The sequence below is a fragment of the Salmo trutta genome, chromosome 37, assembly GCF_901001165.1.
Source record: "Salmo trutta chromosome 37, fSalTru1.1, whole genome shotgun sequence".
Taxonomy (NCBI): domain Eukaryota; kingdom Metazoa; phylum Chordata; class Actinopteri; order Salmoniformes; family Salmonidae; genus Salmo; species Salmo trutta.
Genome location: NC_042993.1, coordinates 1,810,455 through 1,821,984, shown reverse-complemented (window position 1 = coordinate 1,821,984; position 11,530 = coordinate 1,810,455). Strand labels below are relative to the sequence as shown.

General features: G+C 44.9%; 1 protein-coding gene across 5 annotated transcripts; it reads left to right on the top strand.

The window, feature by feature from the left end:
* Nucleotides 1-332: 332 nt before the first annotated feature.
* On the top strand, nt 333-11,195 carry LOC115176796 (CUGBP Elav-like family member 3; the record flags this gene model as incomplete). Of its 5 annotated transcripts, none has more annotated exon segments than XR_003872282.1 (9): nt 333-494; nt 1,647-1,782; nt 2,304-2,504; nt 2,795-2,860; nt 3,820-3,924; nt 4,069-4,212; nt 5,535-5,680; nt 7,584-7,673; nt 10,176-11,195. XR_003872282.1 is itself a non-coding variant. In XM_029737106.1 (8 exon segments), coding segments are annotated over 7 exon segments (882 nt in total), but the record flags the coding sequence as incomplete, so codon positions are not given.
* Nucleotides 11,196-11,530: the final 335 nt, after the last annotated feature.

Sequence of the window (11,530 nt, the reverse complement as noted above, 5' to 3'; positions counted from 1 at the left end):
ACCTCTCCCTCTGTAAGTCACAGACAAGTCTTCCTACCTCTCCCTTTGTAAGTCACAGACAACTCACCCTACCTCTCCCTCTGTAAGTCACAGACAAGTCTTCCCACCTCTTCCTCTTTCATTGTTATGTGGTAAGTTAATCTATTCTCTACAGTAACAGTATAGAACATGTCCTGTCTCTTTAAATCGTTTGAAAGGTACTTTATTTACCTTTCAAAATAAATACGCGATTCAAAACAATGCACCAAATCTTGGTTTATTGTATTCCCAATAAGGGGTAATTCAGTAAATCCATGTGTTTAACCTAAAGACCGGTGTGTGTTTCCTTGTAGGGTGCGTCGTCCAGTTTGGTGGTGAAGTTTGCGGACACAGAGAAGGAGAGAGGGCTGAGACGGATGCAGCAGGTGGCATCTCAGCTGGGCATCTTCAGCCCCACCATGACACTTAACTTCCCTGCTTACAACGCTTACACACAGGCCGTCAGCGCACAGGCGGTAAGCACACACACCGTTACACACACGCCGTTACACATGCACACATTCACGGAGGCACTCATATACAAACATTCACAGGTTTGAGTGGTGCTTTTGGTATGAGAGGATGTGATGTTTTTCAAGGGGCTATCACTGTTCTAATCTGCGCTAATGTTATTACTGAATGGACACGTCATTTAGCATTAGCCATCTCTCGACAAAAACCACAGCAACACACACACACACACTTCCTAGTAACCCCAGCTTTTCTGCTGCACAGCCATTAACCACGTGGCTGGATATAATGTAATTACATCTCTATTCATCCTCTCTCTCTCTTTCTTTCTCTCTGTCTCTCCCTCTCTTTCTCTCTCTCCCTCTGTCTTTCTCTCTATATTCCTCTCTTTCTCCTTCTCTCTCTCCCTGTCTCTCAATTCAATTAAATTGAAGGGCTTTATTGAGATGGGAAACATATGTTTACATTGCCAAAGCAAGTGACGTAGATAATAAACAAAAGTGAAATAAACAACACAAATTAACAGTAAACTTTACACTCACAGAAGTTCCAAAATAATAAAGACATTTCAAATGTCATATTATGTCTATATACAGTGTTGTAACGATGTGCAAATAGTTAAAGTACAAAAGGGAAAATAAATAAACAAATATAGGTTGTATTTACAATGGTGTTTGTTCTTCACTGGTTGACCTTTTCTTGTGGCAACAGGTCACAAATCTTTCTGCTGTGATGGCACACTGTGGTATTTCACCCTATAGATACATGAGTTTATCAAAATTGGGTTTGTTTTCAAATTCTTTGTGGATCTGTGTAATCTGAGGAAATATGCATCTCTAATATGGTCATACATTTGGCAGGAGTTTTTTTTTCTCATGATTTGGTTGGGGCTCTGTTTGTGTTTGTGAACAGAGCCCCAGGACCAGCTTGCTTAGGGGACTCTTCTCCAGGTTCATCTCTCTATAGGGGATGGTTTTCTTATGGAAGGTTTGGGAATCGCTTCCTTTTAGGCGGTTGTGGAATTTAACGGCTCTTTCCTGGATTTTATAATTAGCGGGTATCGGCCTAATATCTCCCTGTCTTTCCTCTCTCTCTCTCTCACTCTCTTTCTCCCATTTCTCTCTCTCCCCTCTCTCTCTTTTTTTTTCTTTCTCTAGATTGTCCAGCAGCAAGCTCTTGTTGCTCAGTCAGCGTACCTGTCTCCCGTAGCAACAGTTGCCAGTTTACAGATGCAGCAGATGGCAGCGCTCAACGCAAACGGAATCCTCACCACGCCCATCACATCTTCCTCTGGTACACACACACACACACACACACACACACACACACACACACACACACACACACACACACACACACACACACACACACACACACACAGACACACATAGACACACACACACACACTTACAGATGCTTACGGATACTGTATGTTAGTAATAACATGGATTGATCTTATGTTTACTATGCAGATCAAGTCTGTCTATTTGATGTACATTTACTTGTGTTCATTAGTTTCTAAGTTCATCTGCTTATAGGTGCATCTCAATAGTGTAAAGTGGCTTCTTCTCCTCATCTAATCAGCATCCTTTACAGTCTACAATAATCGATTCTACACTCATCTGAAAGCTGGGAATTACCTTTTACCAGTCCAGTTTTCTTAACATTAATTCAGATTGAGGAAGGTAGACAAGAAGAGGAAGCCACTTTACAATAAGATGCACCCTTCCCTTAACTCCCTTTGCCCCACTAACCAATCATTGCTTCTCCCCTGCATTTATGCCCTGCCTTTTTCTCTTTCTTATACACTATAGAGTCTAGTAGCTGTCAATCACAATATCTCCTCCACTGTGATTGGTCCTCCCGGTTTGCAGGTACGAATACCCCTCCAACCATCTCAGCCACGCCCGTGCCATCACTACCTCCACCTCTAGGAGTCAATGGTTACAGTCCACCAACCAATGGACAGCAAGCATCGGAAGCACTATACACCAATGGCATTCATGCGTACCAAGGTACGAGCTGAATTACCAAAGATAGAATTTTTACCACAGAAATACTGATATCTCCATTTGTTCCCTATATTCACTCTCTCTGCTCTGCCACTCCCTCCATACTTCCCTCCCTCCCTCTCTCCCTCCCTACTTATCTCCCTTCCTCTCTCTCTCTCCCTCCCTTCCTGCATTCCTGCTTCCCTCGCTCTCTCCCTCCCTACTTATCTCCCTTCCTCTCTCCCTCTCTCTCTCCCTCCCTCCCTGCCTCCCTCCCTCCCTCCCTCCCTGCTTCCCTCCCTCTCTCCCTGCAGCCCAGAGTCCAGCATTATCTCTAGACCCTCTCCAGCAGGCGTATGCAGGCATGCAGCACTACACAGGTGGGCCACAGTCACACACTACCAGCTCCTATGACACTTATAATGACTGGGTTAATTTTGCATTGTCAGAATGGAGTCCTCAATGCTCTCAGAGTAGGACAGTAATTAACTGCTACAGCAGGGTTCCCCAGCAGTGATTTTATTTAGCCACCCAAATTTTAGGAGATAAAAGAACAAAAACACCAGCAAGTGATTTTAATTTTGCAAATCTAGTTGATGATCCCTGTGGTACAGAGTCAGAAGTGAATCTAGTTGATGATCCCTGTGGTACAGGGTCAGAGGTGAATCTAGTTGATGATCCCTGTGGTACAGGGTCAGAGGTGAATCTAGTTGATGATCCCCGTGGTACAGGGTCAGAGGTGAATCTAGTTGATGATCCCTGTGGTACAGGGTCAGAGGTGAATATAGTTGATGATCCCTGTGGTACAGGGTCAGAGGTGAATCTAGTTGATGATCCCCGTTGTACAGGGTCAGAGGTGAATCTAGTTGATGATCCCCGTGGTACAGGGTCAGAGGTGAATCTAGTTGATGATCCCTGTGGTACAGGGTCAGAGGTGAATCTAGTTGATGATCCCCGTGGTACAGGGTCAGAGGTGAATCTAGTCTATGACCCCTGTGGTACAGGGTCAGAGGTGAATCTAGTCTATGACCCCTGTGGTACAGGGTCAGAGGTGAATCTAGTCTATGACCCCTGTGGTACAGGGTCAGAGGTGAATCTAGTCTATGACCCCTGTGGTACAGGGTCAGAGGTGAATCTAGTCTATGATCCCTGTGGTACAGGGTCAGAGGTGAATCTAGTCTATGACCCCTGTGGTACAGGGTCAGAGGTGTGCTCCTCCCTACCATCTCTGCCACTGAGGGAATGTAGGGTAATCTGATCCTAGATCTGTGGTTAGGGGTGACTTGGACCTCCAACCAGTGTTTCATCATCTGATGTCACTCTCTCTCTCTCATCACAGCGGCGTACCCTGCTGCCTATGGATTGGTCGGCCAGCATTTTCCACAGCAACCTACCCTGGTTGCCCAGCAACACCAGCAGCCCCAGCAACAGCAGCAGCGAGAAGGTGATGTCACTTCCTGTCTCTCAGACAGCACCTGTTGTGTGTGTGTGTCTCAGATTAGTGTGCATGTGAATCACAGATCCTCATGAATATTTGTGTGAGTGTGTCTCCCCATCGCAGACCCTAACGTGTGTGTTCCTCCCCTAGGGCCAGAGGGTTGTAATATCTTTATCTACCACCTGCCTCAGGAGTTCAGTGACAGTGAGATGCTCCAGATGTTTCTGCCCTTTGGAAACGTCATCTCAGCTAAAGTCTTTGTAGACCGCGCCACCAACCAGAGCAAGTGCTTCGGTAAGACAGAGAGAGGGATTGGAGGGGGAGAGATAGGAGAGAGGCAGAAATGGTGAATAGTGAGTATCCAGGAGAAAAGGAAAGAAAGGAGGAACGGAGGAGAAATGGAGGGAGATAAGAGAGAATTGCAATTCCACCTGTTGCTATGATACATTATGATCATAACTGACAGTTGCTGGTAGCATATTGTATGACTGTATCTCTGACTGTTGCTATGATACATGATGATCATAACTGACAGTTGCTGGTAGCATACTGTATGACTGTATCTCTGTCTGTTGCTATGATACATGATGATCATAACTGACAGTTGCTGGTAGCATACTGTATGACTGTATCTCTGACTGTTGCTATGATACATGATGATCATAACTGACAGTTGCTGGTAGCATACTGTATGACTGTATCTCTGACTGTTGCTATGATGCATGATGATCATAACTGACAGTTGCTGGTAGCATACTGTATGACTGTATCTCTGTCTGTTGCTATGATACATGATGATCATAACTGACAGTTGCTGGTAGCATACTGTATGACTGTATCTCTGACTGTTGCTATGATACATGATGATCATAACTGACAGTTGCTGGTAGCATACTGTATGACTGTATCTCTGTCTGTTGCTATGATACATGATGATCATAACTGACAGTTGCTGGTAGCATACTGTATGACTGTATCTCTGTCTGTTGCTATGATACATGATGATCATAACTGACAGTTGCTGGTAGCATACTGTATGACTGTATCTCTGTCTGTTGCTATGATACATGATGATCATAACTGACAGTTGCTGGTAGCATACTGTATGACTGTATCTCTGTCTGTTGCTATGATACATGATGATCATAACTGACAGTTGCTGGTAGCATACTGTATGACTGTATCTCTGACTGTTGCTATGATACATGATGATCATAACTGACAGTTGCTGGTAGCATACTGTATGACTGTATCTCTGTCTGTTGCTATGATACATGATGATCATAACTGACAGTGGCTGGTAGCATACTGTATGACTGTATCTCTGTCTGTTGCTATGATACATGATGATCATAACTGACAGTTGCTGGTAGCATACTGTATGACTGTATCTCTGTCTGTTGCTATGATACATGATGATCATAACTGACAGTTGCTAGTAGCATACTGTATGACTGTATCTCTGTCTGTTGCTATGATACATGATGATCATAACTGACAGTTGCTGGTAGCATACTGTATGACTGTATCGCTGTCTGTTGCAATGAAACAATGTGATGATACATGTTATATTACATTTCAGAATGTTCCTCTCTCGTTCCTCGTTCCCTCCCCAGGTTTTGTGAGTTTTGACAACCCATCCAGTGCCCAGACTGCCATCCAGGCTATGAATGGGTTCCAGATCGGCATGAAGAGACTCAAGGTGCAGCTGAAACGACCTAAAGACGCCAACCGGCCCTACTGAAGGAGAGAGGAGAGAGAGGTGAGAGAGAGAGAGAGAGAGGAGAGAGAGGAGAGAGAGAGAGAGAGAGGTGAGAGAGAGAGAGGAGAGAGGGAGAGAGAGGGAGAGAGAGATGAGGAGAGAGAGAGAGAGAGGTGAGAGAGAGAGAGGAGAGAGAGGAGAGAGAGGTGAGAGGAGAGAGAGGAGAGAGAGGTGAGAGAGAGAGAGGAGAGAGAGGAGAGAGAGAGAGAGGAGAGAGAGAGAGGTGAGAGATGAAGAGAGGAGAGAGAGGGAGAGAGAGGGAGGGAGGGAGAGGAGGAGAGAGAGAGGGAGAGAGAGGTGAGAGAGAGAGGAGAGAGAGGGAGAGAAGAGGTGAGAGAGGAGAGAGAGAGAGAGAGGAGAGAGAGGAGAGAGAGGTGAGAGAGAGAGAGGAGAGAGAGGTGAGAGAGGTGAGAGAGAGAGAGGAGAGAGAGGTGAGAGAGAGGAGGAGAGAGAGGGAGAGAGAGAGAGGAGAGAGAGGAGAGGGAGGTGAGAGAGTGAGAGAGAGAGAGGTGAGAGAGGTGAGAGAGAGAGAGGTGAGAGAGGAGAGAGAGGAGAGAGAGGAGAGAGAGGTGAGAGAGGTGAGAGAGAGAGAGGAGAGAGAGGTGAGAGAGAGAGAGGAGAGAGGGAGAGAGGGTGAGAGAGGTGAGAGAGAGAGAGAGGTGAGAGAGAGAGAGGTGAGAGAGAGAGAGGAGAGAGAGGAGAGAGAGGTGAGAGAGGTGAGAGAGAGAGAGAGGTGAGAGAGAGAGAGGTGAGAGAGAGAGAGAGAGAGAGAGAGGGAGGGAGGAGAGAGAGGTGAGAGAGAGAGAGGTGAGAGAGAGAGGTGAGAGAGAGAGACAGAGAGGTGAGAGAGAGAGAGGTGAGAAGTGATAGGGGCTGGGAAAGAGAGAGGGAGGAGAAAGAATGTGTGGATAGAGGGATGGAGGAATGGGAGGCAATAAAGGGAAGAAGAGAATGAGGGAGGAGAGGAAGGTAGAAGAGAAGGTAGGAGAGAGGAGGGTAGAAGAGAGGAGGGGAGGAGAGAGGAGGGGAGGAGAGAGGAGGGTAGGAGGAGGAGAAAGGAGGGTATGAGGGAGGAGAGAGGAGGGTAGGAAGCAGGAGAGAGGAGGGTAGGAGGAAGGAGAGTAGGAGGCAGGAGTGAGCCGGGGAGGAGAGAGGAGGGTAGGAAGCAGGAGAGAGGAGGGTAGGAGGGAGGAGGGTAGGAGGCAGGAGAGAGGCGGGGAGGAGAGAGGAGAGAGGTGGGGAGGAGGGAGGAGAGAGGAGGGTAGGAGAGAGGAGGGGAGGAGAGAGGAGGGTAGGAGAGAGGAGGGTAGGAGGAGGAGAAAGGAGGGTATGAGGGAGGAGAGAGGAGGGTAGGAAGCAGGAGAGAGGAGGGTAGGAGGAAGGAGAGTAGGAGGCAGGAGTGAGCCGGGGAGGAGAGAGGAGGGTAGGAAGCAGGAGAGAGGAGGGTAGGAGGGAGGAGGGTAGGAGGCAGGAGAGAGGCGGGGAGGAGAGAGGAGGGTAGTATGGAGGAGAGAGGAGGGAGGAGGGATACTTAGGTGTGTAAGAGAGAAGTGATGGGAAGGAGGAGGGATACTTGGGTTTGGGGAGGAAACAGGAAAGAATGACAATGGAGTTTATGCAAGATGCTGTCAGTCACAGCTTTCTAAAATGCTGATTGGTGAAAGGGCTATATGGAGCGAATGGGCGGGATCTTAAATAAGCAGTGCATATGTGGTAAAGAATATTAAACACATGAAATAACAAAACATGCTTTGTAGATAGTTCAATCATTTATAGATATTGTAGCCAAATTAATCAAAACTAAATTATTGAAATATTGTTATCCAACTTTATATTTTTTATTTATTTTTATTTTCTGATGTTTTTTAATCTTTTCCTGAAACAACAACATACCTCACCCGAGATCCTCCCGTCCAATCATAATTCGCGGGATCCCATCACTATGGTTACCTAGCGACCGATAAAGCCCCGACCCCCCTTCCTCTCACGTGTTGTAAGTTGATTGGTTGGCCTGTGTCTGGGTTGCTGTGGAGGTGGATTGCCTGTGCTGGTTGCCCTTGGCGATTTTTTTGTTTGTTCCGTCACCCCGAGCAACCGGCCATGCGCTGACCTGCATGCCCTGTTGCCGTGGTGACCACAGACTGTGTTTGGTGCATTGTGACTTTCTTTTGTATTGACCTGTGCACATACTGATCAATAACTGTCAATAACTGGGATCAGATTAATTTAGTATCAATTGATTCGATTGAATATCCGCATTGACTGATGGATAATTGTAATGGATATTTGGATAAATTCTGTATTAATGGTCGTTGTTTTTCCGCAGTTTAGTTTTTGATCAGTTTCTGTAGTGTTCTGTTTGGTGTCATTATCATTATAGTGCTACTGTATATTTGGGCTAGACTGAGGTGGGCAAGGGGGCTGTGTGTGTGTGTGTGTGTGTGTGTGTGTGTGTGTGTGTGTGTGTGTGTGTTGTGTGTGTGTGTGTGTGTGTGTGTGTGTGTGTGTGTGTGTGTGTGTGTGTGTGTCCAAAGTTAGCTGTGTGATTACAGTAGGTTTATGAATGTTTTCCTACAGTCTCTAACCAGGCCATTCAGTGTGTAATGGGGTAACAGGTAATGGGGCCCCTTCATGTGTTGTTGGGTTTGAAGTACAGATTTACGCCGTAAACTATCCCAGTCTAGCCTAGAACTATCCCAGACTAGTCCAGCCTAGTCCAGCCCAGCTCAGTCCAGCCCAGCTCAGTCCAGCCCAGCCCAGCCTAGTCCATCCCAGCCATCTGCATTTGGTGCTGATCATAGCCTGATCATAGCCTATGTGGATATAGAGGTGGGTAACCCCTTTGTAAGGAAAATGTGTGAAATTATTTAGCATGTGTAAGCTAAGCAATGAATTGTAAATAACTCCCCATAAACAGCACACATTCCTAGGATAAGTCCAAGTCCATCTCATAGTTTAAAGAGCCTTCATCACCTGGTCGCATTTCCTTCATCTGCACTGAAACCAAATAATAGGTGAAAACAATATGGTGGAAGATGAGCAGATGAGCGTAGAGAGGAAAGAGACAGGGAGAGGAAGTTACTTCAGACTATTCAGATGCAGCACTGGACTGTGGACCTCTGATGACACTAAACTCTGCTGAGCTGGATTCTGATTGGTAGGCTGTGTGTCCTTGGCTTCTGATTGGTAAGACTGTGGACTGGCCTGACTTTCTGATTGGTGTCTATTTCCCCTTCTTTTCTACCAGCCTATTTCCCCCTTCTGTTTTATATCTCTCTATCCCTCCATCTCTCCTTTTCTCCCCTCCCATCTTTCTTTCTCCCCTCCTCTCTTGCTTCCTTTCTCTCTCCCCTTCTCTCACCCCCCTGGCCGGTGTTTTGAGGTAATGGTATGTGGTTGTGATGGTGCTAAACATTGCCTCTTGCCGATTGGAGAACAGACATAAACTATAGGAATTCTGGGAGAATTAATATACATGGGGGAAAAAATTGTCTCTTGGTACGGGTAGAGGTTACCCATAGAGGCAGATCTAGGATCAGCTAACCTGCCCCAAATCAAAACGTTAACCATATGGGAGAAAACACAAAACTGACCTTAGATCAGTTTTTCTGAATAATCTAATAATAACATTAAAAGACTACAAATTAGAAAAATGTATTTTAATGGCTTTAATTTACATGAGAAGCTACCACACAGAATTCTAGGCTACTTGTGGACTCAGGGAGACTGTTACCCAGAATTTCTATACTGCAACTGCCAGAGAGTGATGCATGTTGGGAACCTTTGCTTGCCGTGATCTAAGACACAAGTACAACGTGTGCGTGCACGGACACACACATACACACAAACACACAGACATACATACAATTACAGAAAAGGCAAAAGGCCTGCCAAATGACAACAACTTTGATGTATATTTCACTGTGTTGAGTTGCATGCCCTGGACACTCTGTATGTCTATGTGTAAAAGCACCATGACGTTATCCCTGTTGAAAAACACAGAGGTTTACTATAGTAACCAATGATGCAGACTTAGTAGAGGTAAACTGTTTTGTGCAAATGGTTTCTGGTAATAGATTTTTTTGTTGGAAATCTCATCCACATGAGGGATGAATTGTTTCCATACTGTTATTTCTTTGTTCTCTGATATATAGAGGATTACAGTAGAGGGAAACCAGAAAACTATATCCATGTCCTAACAAGCTCGCTCTCTCTCTCTCTCTCTCTCTCTCTCTCTCTCTCTCTCTCTCTCTATCCCCCTCCCCCTCTCTCTCTCTCTATCCCTCTCTCACTCTCTCTCTATACACCTCTCTCTCTCTCTCTCTCTCTATACACCCCTCCCCCCCACTCTCTCTCTCTCTCTCTCTCTTTCTCTCACTCTCCCTCTCTCTCTATCCCCCTACCCCTCTCTCTCACTCTCTCTACCTCTTTCTCTCACTCTCTCTACATCTGTCCCCCAACCCCTCCCTCCCTCTTCCTTCCTTCGCTCTTACAGGTGAAGTTTTCTGACTCCGCCTGTGGTGGAATCCCAGCGTGCATTGCGCCCTCAGACCTACTACCTTTCTTTTGAGCGACGGGGAACAGGACACACATACACACACACACCACTCACACTTTGCACTCGAAAAGGACCAAGGCACAGCTATTGACCAATGTACATATTATAGTCCTCACACACACATACTTTCAAATACATATATGTCAGTAATCGTACCCATTGAACTGGACTCAGTTTGAAAATAGTTTGTGAGGAGTTTGTCTGGAGTGTGTAGGGCAGTGAAGATCACACACACGACCCAGGAAGTACTTACTAAAGTCATTGATGAAATGATGAATAATGGTGATATATCACTTCTTTGGACCATAACATGTCATATAACATGGCTATTACATGTGTATAACATGATACAAATAGGAAGGCCTCCATTTCGTAATAAAAAAAGGAAAACAGGAAAAAATATTGCGACAAAATGAGTAGTTTAGAGAAACTTTGGAGAGAGATCCTTATGGCCTGTAAATAATTTACTTTAAGAAGAGTAACATTACAAAAAAACGCAAAAAGAAGAGTACTTTAGATAAATCACTGAAAAATTACACAATATTATTATTATTATTATTATTATTATTATCTTCGTTAGGGGATATTGTATTAGAAATAAAGAAAGGGGAGAATCACAAACATATTTTCAATTTCTACTTAGATTTTAGGATAAATGTGGGTGGGAGGGACTGCACCTTTTCTGAGAGGTTTTAATATTTTAACAATTTTTTATTTATTGACTAATTTATCAATTATTTTTGTTAATAGGGAGAAATGATGAAGGGTTTAAAGGGCTTACGAGTTTCTGATTTTAGAATTTTTTAGAGCAAAAAAGGGTCTGTTTCTGTCAGACTGGGTCAGAGTAATTATAATTATGAATGAATTATTACAACAATGATATTTATTTCTTATTTATTGAGTCTGTTTTTGATCCAATCTCTTTTTAAGTTAAAATAAAAAGTATTATACATCAAATACGTTTTTCATGATTTATTGTGTGTTTGTGTGAGAGAGAGAGAGAGAGAGAGGGGGAGGGAGAGTGCGGGACAGAGGAGAGTGAGAGAGACAGAGAGAAGCGTGTGAGAGAGAGGTAGAGGGGAGAAGGAACAGTTAAAATATGTAAAAGAGAGAGAAGGAACAGTACAGATTGTAATTGACCAGTAGAGGGCGAGACAGGCACAGATTCCAGTCTCCACCTCAGTAGGTAGTTCTCTCTCAAGAGAGGGTCTGGTAGATATGGTAGGTAGGCTATAGCCCTGCCCCAAACCACCAGTAGTTATCTAGGTTGATGTGTTTAAGGGTGAGAGAGT